This window comes from Pithys albifrons, chromosome 3 (genome assembly GCF_047495875.1).
Source record: "Pithys albifrons albifrons isolate INPA30051 chromosome 3, PitAlb_v1, whole genome shotgun sequence".
Classification (NCBI taxonomy): Eukaryota; Metazoa; Chordata; class Aves; order Passeriformes; family Thamnophilidae; genus Pithys; species Pithys albifrons.
In genome coordinates this window covers 74,387,461-74,407,194 of record NC_092460.1, presented here as the reverse complement: position 1 = coordinate 74,407,194, position 19,734 = coordinate 74,387,461, and the positions used below count along the sequence as shown (strand labels likewise).

Sequence of the window (19,734 nt, the reverse complement as noted above, 5' to 3'; positions counted from 1 at the left end):
CCCGTCAACGGCTCCTCCCACGGCCCCTCCCCCTTTGTCCCAGGCCACGAGGTGTTTCGCGCCGCCGCCATTTTCGCCGCGATCCACGCAGTGTCCCCCCTCCGCCATTTTGCCCTTGATCTTGTCCTTGGGGCTGGGGCAGGAGGACGAAGGCTTCGAGGCGCCATCTTGTGCCCTCGCCGAATTAACGGTCGGATGCCCAGTCTTTTGGCGGTCCTGGAGTAACATGTACACCAGGCGCCAGGCGATAAGCGCCTTTGCTGCCGTTTTATCGCCCTTCTTCTCCGCCTTCCAGAGTGTTGCTCCCAGATTGTCCCAGTGCTCGATGTTAAGCTCTTCTGGGACTTGGAGTTGGTGGGAATTAATCCAAGTAGCCAGGGCTTTTAGGGAGGCTTTGTCATACTTATGGCCCTGGTACTCGATGACCGCTCTAATTTTCTTGTAAACTGGGCGCTCGGACTTCCCTAGAGCGGCTCCCATGATGTTAGTTAAAGATGAAGTTCCGAGTCTTTTAGTCTTGTTGGGGGATTTGGAGACGGGGTAGGAAGGGTAGGGGCTTCCCCGGCAGCTCACCTCTCTCGACGGTCGCCTGCTCCAACGATGAGGTGGGGCCGATGCCCAGTCTCTGCCGGGGGAGGCTGCCGGACCGCAGGGTCTCAGTCACTCCTGCGGCTATCACCGATCCGAGACTGCAGTTAGCCTATCTTGAACGACAGACTCAACAAACAGTCCCGGGTTTCGGCACCATCTGTCGCGAGCCTTGGTCTCTATCGGGAAGGGACCGAGACCAGCGACGGGGTTCGCAGACTGCCTGCTGAGCTGTCGTTCGCGGCTATCCCTCGACCCAAGGTATGGTTTGCCTCGCGCGAGCAGAGAACAAACACCAAGGAGACGAGGGTGGTCTGACCTGATCCGGAGATCTAGGCTGATCCAACTTTATTGGGGGGAAACAGGGGGTTATATAACTTGGGGTAGGGAAGGTTCTGGAAAAGGGGTGGAGCTGAGGCGGAGCATGCAAATCCACCTCAGCCCATAGGGTATGCAAACTAGGAGGGAGTGAACTTGGGTGTGGACTGGTGACAGGCAGGGCCAGGGCCGCCCCCTAGAGGGAGCTGGCCAATGGTAGCTGTTCTCTTGTTGCTGGGCACCTGCCTGCCTGGGGGAAGGTTCTGGAACTGGGAGAGCAGTAGACATCTTTATTTAAGTAAAAACTGGGGAAACTGGGGGTAAAACTGGGGATTTAGAAAGTCCATATTGCAATGTCATAGTCCGGGTTCTTCGGGGCCTTCCTGGACCTTCCACACGTCAAACTCCGTTCGGCGCTCCCTTGTCCTCCTCCATTCTTCCATGTCCATATAGTCCCCATCTCCAACACATGTTTTAAGAAGGAAATTTTGAATGCACAGCAACAGGCTGTTCTAGTGTGCCGAAAGGCCAGCCGGAGGGGAAGACGGCCAGCTTGGTTAAATAGGGAGATTCTGCAAGAAATCAGGGATAAAAAGAAAGTTTACAGACTATGGAAAAAAGGGCTGGCTACTTACGAAGAATTTACAGATAGAGCTAGGTCATGCAGGAAAAAAATCAGGGAAAGAAAAGTGGAATTTGAAGTAAATTTGGCTATTTCAGTTAGGGATAACAAAAAGTCCTTTTATAAATACATTAATAACAAAAGGAGGGGCAAGGAAAACCTCCATTCTCTGTTGGACTTGAAGGGAAATATAGTTAAGGAAGATGAGGAGAAGGCTGAGGTACTTAACACCTACTTTGCCTCAGTTTTCACCAGTAGGACAGGTGGCCCTCAAGACAACTGGCCTCTGGAGCTGGTAGATAGGGAGAGGGAGCTGAATAGCCCTCCTGTATTCCAGGAGGAAATAGTTACTGACTTACTGAGCCAGCTGGATCCTCACAAGTCTATGGGACCAGACAGGATCCATCCCAGGGTGATGAGGGAGCTGGCAGAAGAGCTTGCCAAACCGCTCTCCATCATCTTCCAACAGTCCTGGCTCTCTGGGGAGGTCCCAGATGATTGGAGGTTGGCCAATGTCACCCCAATCAACTGTTGCCGTAGAAGTCTGTAAAAAAGACTCTGAGCCAAGTTTTGTAGGAGATAAGATAATGGGCAGGCACTTTAATGAGCAACCCTGCTCATCCAGGAATACATCGACACGCGCGCAAGCAAGCTCTAAGTTCTATAGCTTTTATAATATAACCTATCCAATCACTACTGTCCACATGTCCAGTTCCAGTTCCACCTCTGTCCCCTCCCAGTTCCCACTCCTGTTGAATTGGGGCTGGGGTGGTTGGGACCCTCTGTCTTCATCCACCTCCTCTTCTTCAGCACACAAAGGTCTCTTGGACGCTCTCCAGGGCTTCGAGTCACACTGCTCCATGTTTATGTTCTCTTCTGATATGCTTTAATCAAGTACCTTGAGAGAGAGTCTAAATAGCTGGCAGATCTCAGCTGCCTGTTCTGGAGAAGGGGTAGAGATAGAAGGACTTTGTGCTACAAGCTGCTAAATATTAATTCACTAAAATCTACAGCATTACATCTACTGTGTCTCTAAAATCTACAAAATATGAAAATTGAAAGTTAAAAAAACCCTTTCGGCATCACCACAAAAAGGGCTGCAAGCAGGACCCTGGCAACTACACGCCTGTCAGCCTGACCTCCGTGCCTGGCAGGGTTAGGGAGCAGTTTATCCTGAGTGCAATCACACAGCACCTTCAGGGTGGACAAGGGATTAGACCCAGCCAGCATGGGTTTAGGAGGGGCAGGTCCTGTCTGACCAACCTGATCTCTTTTTACGATCAGGTGACCCACCTGGTGGATGAGGGGAAGGCTGTGGATGTGGTCTATCTGGACCTCAGCAAGGCCTTTGACACTGTCTCCCATAATATACTCCTGGAAAAGCTGGTAGCCCATGGCCTGGACAAGTGTACCCTCTCCAGGATTAAGAGCTGGCTGGAGGGTCGGGCCCAGAGAGTGCTGGTGAACGGAGCTGCATCCAGCTGGCGGCCGGTCACTAGTGGTGTTCCCCAGGGGTCTGTATTGGGTCCAGTCCTGTTTAACATCTTTATTGATGATTTAGATGAGGGGATTGAGTCCATCATCAGCAAATTTGCTGATGACACCAAGCTGGGAGGGAGTGTCGATCTGCTGGAAGGCAGGAGGGCTCTGCAGAGGGATCTGGATAGACTTGAGAGATGGGCTGATTCCAGTGGGATGAAGTTCAATAAGGCCAAGTGCTGGGTCCTGCACTTTGACCACAACAACCCCCTGCAGCACTACAGGCTGGTCACAGAGTGGCTGGAGAGCAGCCAGGCAGAAAGGGACCTTGGAGTTCTAGTTGACAGGAAGCTCAACATGAGCCAACAGTGTGCCCAGGTGGGCAAGAAGGCCAATGGGATCCTGTCCTGTATCAAAAATAGCGCGGCCAGCAGGACCAGGGAAGTGATCCTTCCCCTGTACTCTGTGTTGGTGAGGCCACACCTTGAGTACTGTGTTCAGTTCTGGGCCCCTCAGTTCAGAAAGGATATTGAGCAAGTGCTGGAGCGAGTCCAGAGAAGAGCAACAAGGCTGGTGAAGTGTTGGAGGAGACCTAGTGGATGAGGACTTTATTAAATGGCAAAAGTATTACAAGCGCTGGGTGGATGAAGACGCAGAAGTCCAAGAACCTGGAAAACCTCAAAAGAAGCTTGATAAGGACCATGGGGGCTTTAGGAGCTACTTGGACATTTCCCCAGTTTGATTGTTATATACCCTAAGATGGCTACCCTTGTCTTTTTCCTTACTCATCCCTATCCAGGTTTCTCCTTCCCACAAACCCCTAGGGCATTTTCCCGCCAACCCTACTCTGATTGGTCCCTGTTTGGTGCAGTGCACCATTTCCCTTATATGGTTGTGCTTTCCTATTGGTTCTCCCCTCGTTTTTCTCTCTTAATTTGCATGCCTGCCAATGAGATGTATCACTCCTCCCTGTCTCCTCCCCTTACTCCACCCATATTCTGGAAAGCCCCATGCTCCCCTATATAAGTCCGGGCACCCCAATAAATTTCGCTTCTCTTCGTGGACTCTCGACTCGTGTGGACCTCTTCCTTCAGGGAATCGTCGCCGGGTTGGGAGCGGGAGGAGCCTCCCTGAGCTTCCAAGGAGCTGGTCCCTCGAGAGCACATGCTATTGCTCTTCGAGCCCTCCTCCTAGGAGCGCCATTCCTATTCACCGTATCGGTGGTCAATCAATAATCCATCGATAGTGAAGGGACTGGAGCACAAGCCCTATGGGGAGAGGCTGAGGGAGCTGGGGTTGTTTAGCCTGGAGAAGAGGATCAGAGGTGACCTCATCACTGTCTAGAACTACCTGAAGGGAAGTTCTAGCCAGGTGGGGGCTGGTCTCTTCTCCCAGGCACTCAGCAATAGGACAAGGGGGCACGGGTTTAAGCTCTGCCAGGGGAAGTTTAAGTTGGATATCAGAAAAAAATTCTTTACAGAGAGAATAATCAGGCATTGGAATGGGCTGCCCAGAGAGGTGGTGGATTCACCATCCCTAGAGATTTTTAAATGCAGACTGGATGTGGCGCTGAGTGCCATGATCTAGTAAATAGACTGGAATTGGACCAAGGGTTGGACTCGATGATCTTGGAGGTCTTTTCCAACCCAATCGATTCTATGATTCTATGATTCTATCTCAAGAATGTGGAAATATTTTACCTCTGTAAAAAGCTATGGTCAGATTACAGACAACTATTCATTCATACATTCATATTTGAACTTCAAAGTCAAGATCGTTTCAATTAAAAACAATTTTATATTTGAGCTTAAAAATAACAATTTAATAATAGATTGCAAATAACTGCAGAGTCAAGCAGAGGTGTTGTTTTATATTGTGTTCTAACAGTGGCCTGAGTAGTAGAAGTATCTTCCAGCACCTAGTTAGGGACGGACTCCCTCACCCAGAGGTAGTTTCTATGTGTGTGATAACCTTTAATGCATTTCTGTTATGAATTTGCCCACTGACTCTGGAAGGCACAAGAACTATCCGGAATAACCTCCTGCTTTGGACTATACTGACACCTGCACTTGTTGTGGCAACTGATAAAAACAACAAAACAATAACTGAAAACACAAACCCTAATGTATCCATTTGCACTAGACAGGAAAAAACAACTTTGTGCTTGTTTTGGCTGGAGTAGAGTTAATTTTATTTTCAGTAGCTGGTATAGGTCTGGGGTTTAGACTTGTGCTGAACACAAGGTTGGTAATATAGAGATGTTTTTGTTATTGCAGAGCAAGGCTTACACAAAATCAAGGTCTTTTCTACTTTTTCCGCTGCCAGGTTGGCAAGAAAGTTGGGGGTGCATGGGAGGTTAGGAAGACACAGTGGGGACAGGTAACCCAAACTGACCAAAGGGATATTCCATACCATCATGCTCAGTATATAAAGTAGAAGGAAGGAGAAGGGTGGAGGACATTTGGAGTGATGGCGTTTGTCTCCCTGAGTCACTTTAGGGTGTGCTGCGGCCCTGCTCTCCTGGAGGCGGCTGAACACCTGCCTGCCCATGGGAAGCAGGGAATGAACTCCTTGTTTTGCTTTGCTTGTGTGTGTGGCTTTTGCTTTCCCTATTAAACTGTATTTATCTCAACCCATGAGTTTTTTGGCTTTTACCATTCTGATTGTCAGCGAGTGGTGTGGGGCTGCCCAGGGTTGTTAAACAATGTCAAACACCCACCCGTGGCGGCAGGACTGGAGTGAAATACAGCCAGCCATGATGCACAGCGGACCTGGCCAACATCAGTCCTGATGAAATCTGGTGTGCACTAGGAAACTCATCAGCTGAACAAAAATCCTGCCCTTTTGTGTGGATTACAATACACACAATTTACAGAACTGCTTTGTACTAAAACATTATGTAAGAATTCGCAACATTACGCACGAATATCCACGTCATAATGGTCCAATTATCAAAAAATGGCCACAACAGTATAGTCCCTGTGTATTTGGATGTCCATCCTCACTGACTGAAACCGCGGCCGCCGCAATCCAACGGCCTCACGCGCTCTGGGACTCCGCTGTGACCGCAGGCGCTGGGAAGGGACCAGACCACGCACGCTGTTCTCGCTCCGTGCCCGGCCCGCTCCGTGCCCGCACGTCCGTGCACCCCCCCGGCCGGCGCAGCCCGGGGCCGCTCCGCGGCGCCGCTGCAGCCGCTCGGGGCTCCGCGGGCCCCGCGCCGCCCCCCACGTGACCCGCGCCCGCCCCGCGGAAGGGAGAGAAGGGTGAGCGGCGCGGCCGGGCGGGGCGAACGGGGCCGGGCGGGCTCGGAGCGTCGCAGACCTGGCGCGGGGAGGCGGCGGGGCAGCCCCTGGGGGGGCACGGGGCGGGGCCGGGAGCGGGGACAGGGGCTGATGGCTCGGGCAGCGGTGGCGGGACCGGCAGGTGCGCCGTGCCGGGCCTGGCGGCAGAGTCCGCACAGCCCTTGCCGGGCGGGCGGTTCTGCCTCTGCCCCGCCCCTGCCCGCCCAGCACACCCGAGCCCTCCTCCGGGCGGAGCCGGGCTTGGGGCCGAAACCGAGCGGCGGCGGAACCAGCGCCGGCGCAACTGAACCGCTGTAGCTTCCCCGCCACGTGCTAGGTGTAGAATTGCTCCCTTCGCCCTCTTTCAAATTACGGAGAGAGGGACTGGGTTAAAAAGAACTGGCAGAGCCAGTGGTGAGAAGCTCCGCTGTTCTCTGCAGCCTCTGCTAGTCAGAGGCGGGGCGGGGCGGCCGCTGCCGGTGGAAGTGCGGGTGGTGCGGGGAAACAGGCCGGGGTTGTGCTCCCCTTCCCTGGCATCGTGTCTGCGGCTGGGACTGGTGCTGTGCACTGCTCTTAGTCCTGCACTGAGTGCGGGTCTTAACATACTTTCCTCCTCTCCTGTATTAATGTCTGCCAGATCTGTTTGTCCTACGAGGAACACAGTTAATGGCAGTTACCTACTATCCTGATGGGGTGGCTTTCCTGTTACCCTGTGTCCTGGGCATCTGAGAGAGGTTTTTTTATTTCCCCGCCCCATTTTTAATGATACAACTTTTGCCCTGAAGTAGCTGCTTCCCCCACATCTAATTCTTGTCCTTCAATCTGTTCTTAGTTAAACACTTCTGTGTATAAAGGCAGCAATTCTTGAAGCTGGAGAGATTCAGCCAGTTCCTGGACATGTCCCTCTGGTGTTCCTAACTTTTAAAGAAAATTTTTCTGGAAGTTGGTGAAAAGTTTAGAAAAAGTGCAGCTGAACAACAAGTAGACTCTAACCTTATATAATCCTTTAATTAGTCAGTATTCCATTGTAGGTTTATTTGGGCTTTTTTATCATATCATTGCTGTTCTGTGGAACTGGAATTAATTGAGCACACCGAGATAACCAAGAAAGGCAAGGATGATCTAGAAAATCTAGTTTATTTGAAGATGGAGAAACATGAGTAAAAGCAAATACTGTAGCTTTTATGTTAGAAGAACTGGTATTCTGTTCATCACCTGTGTGATAGTATTTGGAGCGTATTCTATTACATCTAAAGTTTAAGTAGTCTGAAAAGATCTGATTTGTAACAATTACCGTTTTTTTTTTAAATTGCAATTCCTCTTTTTGATGCTTGTGTGTATAAAATGGAATCATGAGTAAATTGTCAGAGCTGAGGGTTGTCTGATTACTCTTCATCCTAAACTAGTTGTTAATTTGGTTGCTGAGAATAACTTTGATCTATAGTTGTATTTTCCTCCAGTTTTGCTTTATATTTGAAGAGTGCAATGTTCTCTTTGTAAATACAAGATTGTCCATGAGGGTGAAATTTGCGTACTTGAGACACGAAATTAATTTGTAAAAATAAATAATATGAATTCCTTTTGAGTTACAACCAACATGTGAATGGAACCTTTGTACATGAGCTAGATCCCAGCGATGGGATATAGTAATATTACATTAAAAGAAGAATCAGTTCCACATTAAATTGATTTTTTTTTGCCCCAGGAATAATTCTGTCATAGATTATATTTTTGAGTGTTGTGGTTTTTTTATTTGGTTTGTGAGCTGAAAGCTCATTATGATGATCTGTTTTTTTCTGCTTCTGGGAACTTCTCTATATGTTATAACTCTGAGAAGATTGCAAAAATGGATTTTTATTGTTTTTCTTTATTGTGGTATTCTGAAAAAAATCTGCATATTTCATAGTGGTGGGAGCTATTACATGGAAATTGTAATTGCTTTAATTCAAATTAAGACGTAAGAAAGTGGTACAAAATAGAGTTGAAGCAACAAAATCTCCTGCTTTGTATTTGAAACAAGCAAAACATCAGGACAAAATGACTATCTTAAAGAGAACAACACAGCATACATGAGCAGTTGCTGAAACTGCTGAGTAGACTAGGATTTGTTGCTTCAATGACACAGCAGTCATTTCCATGACCTGTGGCATTTCCAAACTTGCAATAGAGTGCTGTTTTGTAATATCTGTGTGCCAGGGGTTAGAGAGAGAGTAATGTGATGGAGGAATAGGGTGAGCAAAACCTGTGTGCAGAGTATAAACACATTAATTGTGTAGACATGTTACCACTCTGGTGGAATAATACCAGGGTGGAGTTGTCTTTATTGAAGGATAAAAGAGCTCCTGATGGAACCAGATAGTATTTTTAAATGAAGACTTAAATGCACTGATCTATATTGATTATTTTAACTGAGGACTTACATGGGCTAGTCTATTTTGATTCTATTTGCATATCTGTGTGCATCAGCCTATACTTGGGTCACTTTCTGTGATTTAAATCAGCCCCACTAAAAAGTCTACATACTTGTACACTTACAGCAATCCCTGTAATGTTAGAAGTTATTGAAATGTACAACTGAAGGGGAAAATGAGTCAGGCTGCATGGCAGTAGTTAGCTCAGGCCTTGTGTAATGAAAGATTGTTGAAAGGGGACATGTTAAAAAGATCACACAAATTCTGATACTGAGCAGCATCTTCTTCATCACGGTTGTTAGACCAGGTGTAACCTTGTCTTTAAGTCAGACCAGTCTTAAAACAAAAGTTTTTGTGCTCAGTTTTATGTTTCATGGGATGCAATAAAATTTACTCCTTCATGTGTTGTGGTATTTTCTGTTATGCAAGTCTTTGTTTTCAAAATGCATATGCCTAAATTCTAGTGTGGTGCCACTGATTTACAGGAAAATGCATATTGTGTTTGACAGTTGGTTATGTCAATGGATTATAGAACTATATATAGTATAGTTACTGATTCCTGAACAAGATCAAATAGGTCATTTCAAACTAACATAGCAGTCTTGGCAGGGTAGGTGTTTTGCATATAGGCTGTAATTCCCTCCTTCCTGTTCCCTCACATGCCTTTTTGTAGAAGCACATAAGGGGCCATTCTATTTCCTTTGTGGGTGACTGCTAATGACTTGTTTTTACAGCTATTTTTCCGATCATACTTTTGCGGGCAATTTTTAAGTATCTAGGTTTGCAAATATATTGTAACCTGGGGCTTTCTGAATTACTTGATGATTTTCTGCAGGCTGTTTGATAAAGTGTCTTCTAATGTGCAAGCAAGTGTAAGAAAAAATAAACATTTTATACATAGAGAGCTATCTAAATAGCATCTCTGCTCCATATGTTGTAGTACCCACAAGAGGCTCATTATAATCCCTGGACCTTTTGTGCACCAAATACTTCAGTCCAGATAATGCTGTGCTCCATCTGCCTTAATCTCTGAGCTGCACAATGTGAAATTCTTAATGCTTTGACCTGCTATATGCTAGCACTTTTGAGCTTGGATTTTTCTTGTCCATGTTGCCATTTCAAACAAATTTTCAAGGTTGTTGCTTTCAAGTTTGTCAGTTGTACAGAATTATTCTGTTTTGCTTTGGTTTTGCTCCCCCCCCATCCATCCAAGTGTAACTTACAAATATTGAAAGGTGTATGCATCTCTAAAATATTTTTTCTGAGTTTTTGTGTTTTCTTTTTGTTTGGTTGGTTTTTTCTTTTTTTTTTTTCTGTTTGATTTTTTGGGTTTGGGTGGTTTTGGTTTTTGGGGTTTTTCATCCTTTTAAATATTGTGATTTGCTGATCCTACTCAAGGTGTCACTGACTGGGCAGAGATGCAGACATATGTTTTGGTGCATTTATTTTTTTCAGCAAGCGATGTTTTACTTGCTTCATGACATGCATTTAACTCTTCTGTCAGCATAAACCAAATACTGCACTGTATTTCAGAATTTCAATCCAAAAACTCATAAAATCTGCAGATGTTTTAGAAATCTCTAAGAGCATAATATTATTTCCAGGTCTGATAGCTATCTAGTATTTTCTTTATTTATAAACAAATACTCCAACTAGGTTTTTTTTCTGTTAATTTTAAGGTTCTTTGTTGTGTCTACCCTATACCACTCTAAATTCTTATTTGTGACTGCAGTAAATGCTTATAATTACTTTTTTCCCCCTTCTTTTCTTCTATGACCACCAAAGTATAAGAAAAGACAACACTACAGATTTTAATCAAACAGTAGAGGATTACCCTTTCATAGGTACAGTTACTGGTAGAAGATAATGCTGCAAATTGCCTTTGTGCTGCTTACGTTCCAGCTCTTTCCCTGTGGCACTTCAGGACAACTTGAAGCTCCTCATACTGGAAGAGGGATGGCTAACCTTCCATTTACTGGCAGGTGGATGGTGAACTATTGTGTGTTTTGGAGGGGAAAGCTTAGAAACAGACCTGGCAAAACTGTGCACACTGTTCCATGAGGTACTGGCATGTGGTAACTTAACCTTTGGGCTAAAAATGTTTTGTTATAAGAACGGACTGAAGTTTAAATACAATTTGTTTTGGAATAGGTCTTCTGAAATTGTTTGAAATGTGCATGCGTATGTTTACAGTCTTTGGGAAGAAAAGCTTCTAGAAGCCAGCTCAGCTTCTGTTCTGGAGAAAAGCTGTCCTTTGCTGTAGGAAGTGGGGACCAGAAGGAGTTCAGAATGTAGCATGTGACTGTAAATGAAGGATTCATCTTAGTGTAGATGTAAGATGAAACCAGTTGTGGATGGAGGGAGGAGAGGAGAAAATAAATACTTCGGGGCAAGTAGGGAAGTCCTTCAGCACATCAGCACTTTTTGGCTTTGATGGCTTTGCAAATTGATTGCTTTTAGGAATGCTGTTGACGCTTTTGCCCTCATGTTTTTTCATACTGTGCCATGTGATGCTGCATGTGTCCAAAGCCACAAAAGTAGGAGTTTAACTCCCAGCTTTGTCTGTAGCTACTTAATATTGCTGGTGTTGCTTCTCCCAGTGATGTACTGAGAATGTAGCATTTTGTCTTAACAGTTTTAACCTGGTTGCTAGATTCTGTCTCTGTTAATTAGCTCGTGGTTCTAGGAGCATATGGTTGGTCTCCTGTGGATTGTCTGACCAATTACTTCTCTTTAGAGACTAGATTTTTCTGTAGATACTAGCATGAGCCTTTTGCAAGAAGTCTGTAACAAGATCTTTTGATGGATCTACTGGAACGAGTGGGGCGAATATTCATCTTTCACTGTTAATGAAGAATAGGTTTGACTCTGAGGAATTTAAAGAGAAGTAAATTCATGTGATTTCTTAAAGTTGTTTGTTTTGGTTTGGTTTTGGTTTTGTTTTTTTTAAATTCCCAAATCAGCCCTGTGGTGATCTGTGTGTCAGGGAATGGCTTCCAGCTCAAGGAGTGACTGTCGAGACCATGGTGGATAGGTTTGTGGCTAAGGTCTCAAAATGGTGTTGAGTGGAGGAGATCGAAAACTCAAGAAGCAAAGTTCAAAGTGAGTAGGTTGAGAGAAGGGTATCAAGGCATATGAAATGATGTAGTTTGTTGAAAGGTAGACAAAAAGCTGATTTTTAAAGATTCTATTTTTCGGTGCATATTCCTATAAGTAAATCTGTGCTGATTGAGGCAGTAATGTCTTTTGGTGGATTGATTCTAATAACAAGTTCGTAAAGAATAAGCTGAAAGTAAATAACTATGGCACTTTTCTTGAATTGATGAGGTATTTTTTCTGTTTCACTACTTAATTCAAATTATTTACAGAAGTTTTTGATGTAAATTGAAAATGTTTTCATGAAATGTTTAGAAAGAAAATACAACTGAATTACAAGCATTAAGAGCATTTAGACAGGCAAAATTTAACTTATGAACAAGATATAGATGATGAAGTATTTCTACTTAAAAAGATTAAAACTATGTGAAGGTGAATGTCAGAAGTAATACTATAGATGTTCCTTCTTTTAGAAGACAGATCTTGTAATTGCAAAGCTATTGATATCTATAAAGGATTCCAGTGAAGAATAAGCTGATGACTTACTTTGTAGAACTGTTATTCCTCTCTTAAGTGTAATTTTTCATGAAATTAATAAGCTGTATCTGTGACTGAAATAGTACTTTCAGTACTATTTCATCAGAGTGATTTGAGTTTATGTTCTACTTACAAATAGTTAATCACGTCCATGTTTCTGAAAATGCAACAAACAAAACCCGATTATATTGTGAAATTCTAAATATTCTGGTTTTAAGATGATTGAATGAAACTGCATATATTTATGTTTTCCATTGTTTTCTTTGAAAAATAATTCTGTGTTCTTGAATATAAACACACTGAAAGGTTCAAATTGAAGGTTCGGTCTCCTTCCTCCTTTTGTCTGTTGGAGTTACAAGTGACAGAGGGAGTAGGGACTTTACAAACTGATCTTGTGGGAGGGAGCTGCCAGGGATTCTTTAGGTGGAAGCAACAGTTTAAAAGGGATTTGCCAGTAGGTGAAGGGCAGCATTTCTTATAATGAAACGGCAGGTATGTAACATATTCTTGTACCTTTGCAGCAGTACCTGAATATTCAGCTTACTTTTCAGAGGTATAACTAATACAATCCACACGTGTCATTACCTGTGTTTCAGTGTACTTTGTAGGTATTTTCCAAGCATGGTCAGTGGTTCAGGACTAAATAAATAGATGGAGGATAGAGTAATACATGGTGAGTTGGGTTGGAATCATCCCACATGTCATTACTTTGCTCAGTCTGCCAATATGCTGTTAACTTTGTGATGAAGCCGTGAGCAAGGAATCATTGTGTCCCTGTGTCATACGTGACAATTTGAATTGATTTTACCTGTTTGCAGTTACCACAAGTATGGAGGTCATGCATTTGTGCATTTTCATGTGTGAAAGTATTTAATAAAGGAAAGCTAATGTGTTGCAAATAGCCTTTCTTTACTTAACACAATCTGTCTTTGGGGGTCGAAAATTAATAATTACCAGTGTACGAATAGAAACTTTTTTCCCCCTAAAATGCATAATGAGATTTCATCTGGTTATGTCTAGCACAGGATCACAAGAAATGTTGAAATTACCTAAAGAGTAAATGTCAAGTATCATGCTCTTCTGTAGAATAGACATTTACATTCTGAATTCTGTTTGTTTTGGGTTTCCCCTCCTCAATCATGTGCACATTCTTTTTTTTAATTTTTCTTTTCACTGTGGATATTGTGAGGCCCTGACAGACAATAAATTTATTCTTAATTATCCCTGTTTAATTCTTGATGTCTAATTGTTGATGTTACCTCAAGTTTTTTTTTCCCCTTCATGTTTTTCAGATTATGGCACAGGCTCGGGGTGTAGCAAAGAGATACCTTAAAGCCTTTTTTAAAGGTTTCTTTATTGCTGTTCCCGTAACTGTGACTTTCCTGGATAGAGTTGCCTGCGTCGCAAGAGTGGAAGGAGCATCAATGCAGGTACTGCTGAAAATATCTTTTGTCTTTCGGGAAATTAAAAAGCAACTCTCCACAGACAATAGCAAGGTGGAAAAAAAAATCTTTTTCTCAATTGTTATTAAATGACAACATTGTAGTGTGGAATAATTTAATTTCTACTTTGTTAAACAAATAGTTTTGTGATGTGAAAGAAAATCTTTTGAGAACAAAACTTCCCAAAATTCTGTCTCAGTAAAAGGAAAACATATGGAGAAATAGTGATAAAGATATATTGGTTTAATGCTTTCCTAGACAATTAGAAATATTTGGAGCAATACGTTTTGTCTCTTGGCATTGAACTGATGACTCACAAAGAGGCTTTATTGATGTTTAGTAGCTGCATTACAGTAACTATAAGGCAAAACCATTTCTTGCTATATACTTACTAATGGCACATGGCACCATTGAAGTAAAGAATACTGAAAGTGTCATGAAGCTAGTAATAATACCTATGTGTATCCAGACATAGGTATCAGTTCAGTCTTTTTACTTTGGTTATACCAAATTTTATAGTGTAAGCAAATAAATATAAATAGGCTGTGTAATGTTGAGGCAATAAATACTCATGATACTGAACAGCTACTTTTCCTCTGGTTTTGGAGCATGAAAAGATGTTTTAATGTAGTTATCCAATTTCTGTATTGTTTGCATTTTAAGTGATATGCAGTGCACATTGCTGTGCATCACCACAGATAACCATAATGTATTTTGTTCCAGTGATGTAACATTCCAGTTAGCAGAGACTAAGAATTTGAATCTTGGGTGTCAAGCCCTCTTTTCTGATTATCTGGGTAAGCTCAAAACCTTGAAAGTTTTCATAGCAGTCAAGACCAGCTGCTGGAGTTTGAATTGTGCAGCATTTACACAAACAAAACTTGAGCTAGATTCTGGACTTGCCTGGTTTGTGTTTAATGCTATTAAAAACATGTGGGGATCTAGATCCACATGGAACATTTAAGATGCAGGTACATATTGGATTTTCTGGTTTGGGTTTTGTGTTCTTTTTGTTGTTGTTGTTTTTTGCTACTCATGAGTATGACCTGAGCATTTAAATTTTGAAGTGTTGTTTTTTTTAGCATGACACATTGCCTTTCATTGTTTGCTCTTTTTTGTCTCTGATGTAGTGTTCTGTTTAACATCCATTCTTGCTTTGTAGTTTTTATCTCAGCAGCTGGAAAAAAATTTTTTAGATTTTCCCTCTTCACAAGCTATGGACCCCCTCAGTTCTATGTCTTCTTGAAAGTCAAAGTCAAAGGTGTTTGGCGGTGCTCTGGTGTTGTTCTGGAGTGTTGCTTCTCTAGTCACTTGAAGGACAAATCGTTAGCTACAGTTTATCCATGGAAGATTTGAAAAACCAGACAGATATTTGCTCAGATTTATTCAACCTGACAAATAAGGATATGCTGCCTTTGTAGTGGCAAGGCAAAGCAATATATATTCACTGGATGATTAAAATCAGACTTGTCCCTTGCTGTGTCTGTTGACTAAACATTCCCTCTGTTGATTGAAGTATGGCTAGCTTGAAAGCTTACATTTGTAATTTTACTGGAGTCTCAGTGTCAGTTCTCTGGTTTTATTCTGACCTGCAGCACTGAAATAGAAGTTTAAAACAAACTTCTATGGATATGGGGTTTTCCAGATTAAAAAAAAAATCATCCTAGTACTTTTAATAAGATACTAATTTTCTTTCCAAGATTTATTAGACATCCTAAGCAAGTCTGACCGGGACATAATTATAAGGAATGTATCCATTTCTTGCAGAGTAGCTTGAAGGAGTATTGGTCATTATGTTAGCATTCTGTCTGGTTATTGTGTTCTTTGATTTATGCTGAATGTATCTGAAAGCTATGAGTATGAGGGAGGGTAAAGTTCAGTTGGTTTGTACTCATATATCCTTCAATCACATACTTCCAATGATACCTTATTGTCTCAATTTGAAGATATCATTGTAAGATTTCCAAAGAATTTGTTTGTAGTAGACCTCTAAAATGTCTAGCTGACTTTGTGTACTCACCATTGGGGCTCCTGCTGAGCCTGAAAATAAAAGTTTTCTCAAGAAGCAAGAAATAAATCTCTCTGTGTCACACATACTCTCCTACTCATGATCTCTCTCTTGTGTGCTCTCTCTCCCCACTAACTTTCTTTTTGTTCTGAACCAGCCTTGCTGCTGCTTCACAGTTACTGACAATGGTAATACTTTCTGACACCCTGGCCAAGCATGCTGAATAAAGTTTCTAATGAAAGCACAGATTTTCTGATTTATTCCAAATCAATTAAGACAGACTTCATGGATGTCATTGTCTCAAGCTGATTTTGTTTTTCTACAGTACTTTCAGCCACCTGTCACAATTCTTTCACTTATGCTGACTTAAGTGTCTATGTGTATTAACTCTAACCTATAGGGAATAACAGTGAACCACTGCAGTTTATAATTTTAACATCTTTTAACATTTTTAACAGTTTTTAATTGTTTCATTTAATTGTTTCATTGCCTTCTTTCCAAAATTACTGGGTTTTTTAATCCTCGCATGAGGTGATTTTGTTGCTTGGGATTTTACAGATAGATGTGCTCATCTAGCATTCTGATAATAATAGGTTTCAAGTGAGTTGCAATCTGTTTGCAACATTAAATGTAAGTGACAAAAGCAATGGGTAATAAGATTTCTTAATTGCTTGTTGTGGACTTTCTGTGTGACTCCTCTTGTAGTTCTGGCTGTATACTCTAAAATGATTGTGATTATATGGACATCTTGATATTGATTTATGTTATTTTTTGTTGAGTTTCATTGCTTGTCTGCTATTATGAAACCTTCATACACAGTGATGTGGAAAAGGGAACCCTCTATGGATATATTAAGTTTTAAATTCATTAAATCAGATGGACTGTTTTCAGGTGAAAGAGATGGAAGATGACAGCATATGTGCAGCTTTATGTGGAAGCTCTGTTGCAAACAGTTCAATACCAAGGATTATAGCAAGCAGCCTGACCAGTGATCTCTGACAAAGCACATTTGTTTCTGCAGCAAACATTATTGAATGTTCTATTCCATTATGCATAATAGCAGTTGTAATTATTCTGTGGCAGTTTCTCCTAACTTTATTGTTAGGATTACTGTACCTAAGCCTGTAAACTCATGTGAATATTCTTTGTGTTCCCCAAGCTACAAGCAAATAAGTTGTGACCAGCACTAGCAGCATAACAACTACCAAGTTAATCATTATTTATAGTAAAAGGACATGTTTTTATCCTCCTATTTAGGGAACCTCATGTCCTGTGAGGCTTCATCACATGGCTGAGGTTCTCAATTTGCATGCTTTTAACATTAGATTAGTAAGTGATTGGAAAGAGTGACTGTTTTGTGGCATCTGCATAACAGCTTAAATTAAGATCTGTGTGTCTCATTTGTAGCAGGCTATTATGCCAAGAACTTGAGCAAAGAAGTTAAAATGCTTTAAGCTAGAAGAAGGAAGAAGTCCCTGTACTATTTTGTTTCTTACAAAGAGCACTTGTGAGCCTCTGTGTTGACTACTTTTTCAGAAGCTCTATTTTTGTTTTGCTACACCTGAAACCTTACTACTGGTAAAAATATAATGGGGAATAAGTTGTATTATTTTCATACTTTTTGTTGTAAAATCACAATTTGTGTTAACTTGCAATAGAGAAAGGCTTGCTGAAGGATTTAGATTTTCTTTTTTTTTTAGTAGATAAAAGTAATTGTTGATGTAAAATGAAAGCCTCCTAGTGTTTCTTACGTTTCTTCTGACAAAATTGTATTTTTGTCTGCGCATTTGTCAGGTTGTTTTGTCAGAAAGAAAAATCCAACACTGTCATATTTGTCTCAAACATAATTCTAACGTATAATTAGTTGGATATCCACTCTGTATGTCAAAACCACGTTAGCTATTGTTAAAATACATTTGGAGTGCTTTAAGTTAAAAAGATTATGCAATATCTAAATTTATTTCAATTCTAAAGCATTTCTTTTGTTTAAATATGGAAAACAGTAGGAGTCAACTAGGATACTGCAACTAGGGCAGTACTGTAACTACCTGGTGTATTTCTCTGTAAGATGTCGTTGTTAGTTGGTGTAGATTTACTTCAGAGGGAAAGTCTGTGAACACCCATGTAGATCTTAATTCCAAGTATCAGCTGTGAAATACATCATCTTTTGGAGCAATGTACTCTTAGCTCTGGCCCATAGGTTCCTACATTTGGCAAAATGAATATGACTGTGAATTGTTGGTGAATTTGTATGGAAGTCATTTGTATGTAAATATACGATCTTTTGGTGGAAAATGCTAAGAAGGTGGTAAATAATTTTGGAAATCCTGATTAAAAACTAATGATCAAATATCTCTATTTAGCTTCTGGGTTTCATTTATTTGGTTCTTGTAGTGCTTAGAGTCTAGCAAGTAAAATAAAATAGTGATCAATATTAATATGTTATAGCTTAGACTTGGACCATATCTCTGTGAATGTTAATGTGATCTCCCTTGATCTGCACACTTACTTGGCTAGAAACTTGCCCATAGTCCACAGCTCAGAATATAACTAGCCTGTTTGCTGTTGAACTCAGCAGATTGTGTCACATCTCCCCTCCTCCCCCTGACATGTTTATTCTTTGGATGTATCACATTGCTTGCTGTTCATGGGAATTATCCCCTCCTGAGGACCCCAGCACATTACTTCCTCTTGCGCCTTGAAAAGTCACTTTTTCACAAGTCCAGTTTGAAATAGATGTTATTCAACCAATCTGGTAAGTAAAAGACAAGATGAAGAAGCTGTAGTAAAGAGAAGTATGTACTTCCAATTGCTTTTGAAGTTAAAAAATACTAAGTAACCATCCATATTTGACAGCAAAGGTACTATCAATATGGGGAGGGGAATAACAGCTGAGAAACTAATGGTTCATGTGAAGGTGGAAGTTAGATTGTAAAGTGAACACCAAAACCCTCTTCTAAAAACAAACAAACGAACAAAAGAACAAAAAGCTAATATTGCAGCTATCACACAGACAGAAGAGGGGCTGCCTAATCTCAGTACTCTTCTTTATTGCATATGCGCCTAATTCTAGAATCGTCATCTGCTGTCCAGCTTGGAGATGCTGTAATTGTACTTGAAGAGACTGAAAAAGCTTACTGACAAATAAGCTATCAGAAGACTTTAACCTGCAATACTCTTAAATACTTTCTATCTAGTAAAAGAAGCATTTGTATTGAAATAAGCCCTGCAAAACTAAATGAAGACAATACTGTGGGGGGTTACTTCTTTCCTGTGCCATTTCCTATGGATTAACTCAGGGACAGCATTGACCAGTGTCACAGGAGAGTGGAAGGCTTAGGCAAAGTTATTAAAAAGCCTTGCTTTTGAGTCATGAGGTGCAGAAAGGACTGCCTTGTGTTCTAAACTCTGTCTCAGAGAGTCATCCAAGTACAGCTGAATCCAATCTTAGCCTTGGAATATATCAACAGTTTAAATTTAAGGAACTGCAGAAGTGTGATTGAACAACTTAGTCCTGAAGGTTTAAATGAATGGAAAAAATGAGAATATTTATATAAAATGAATAATTTATTCTTACAAATAATCAGACAAAAGATCTTAATCAGAATTATTTACTACACAATACAGAAGCTAGTATATAGTATAGGATAGGGTAGTGCACTGTATTGAAGCAATTATTGAAGCAAATATATTAAAGCTAGCAAAAAAAATAATAAGTAGAGATTGATGTAACTCACCTGTAGCAACGTGGGGAGATCTCTTTCGCTTAACCTCAAGGGGTATCCTTGGAGGATGTCTCCAGCTAAGGGAGGAATCTCCACACATATACCCCAGGAAGGGTTATGTTAGAAGAACCTGACTGTATGAAGGGGCACTGGACTTTCATAGTATAAAGTGTTGACTAATACAAATTTCCAGGCCAGTTACCAGCTTATCTATCACATCCAAC

General features: G+C 41.6%; 1 protein-coding gene across 7 annotated transcripts in view; it reads left to right on the top strand.

The window, feature by feature from the left end:
• Positions 1-6,249: 6,249 nt before the first annotated feature.
• IMMP2L (inner mitochondrial membrane peptidase subunit 2) overlaps positions 6,250-19,734 on the top strand; it is a 444,206-nt gene continuing 430,721 nt past the window's right edge. For 4 of the 7 annotated variants that reach the window (XR_011697275.1, XM_071549991.1, XM_071549995.1 and 1 more), the window contains exons 1-2: positions 6,250-6,273; positions 13,628-13,765. Coding sequence is in view for 6 of the 7 variants with exons in the window: in XM_071549991.1 (XP_071406092.1) it covers positions 13,631-13,765 (135 nt within the window). In the remaining variant the exon portion in view is untranslated. The other 3 variants (XM_071549992.1, XM_071549993.1, XM_071549994.1) reach the window with 3 other exon arrangements.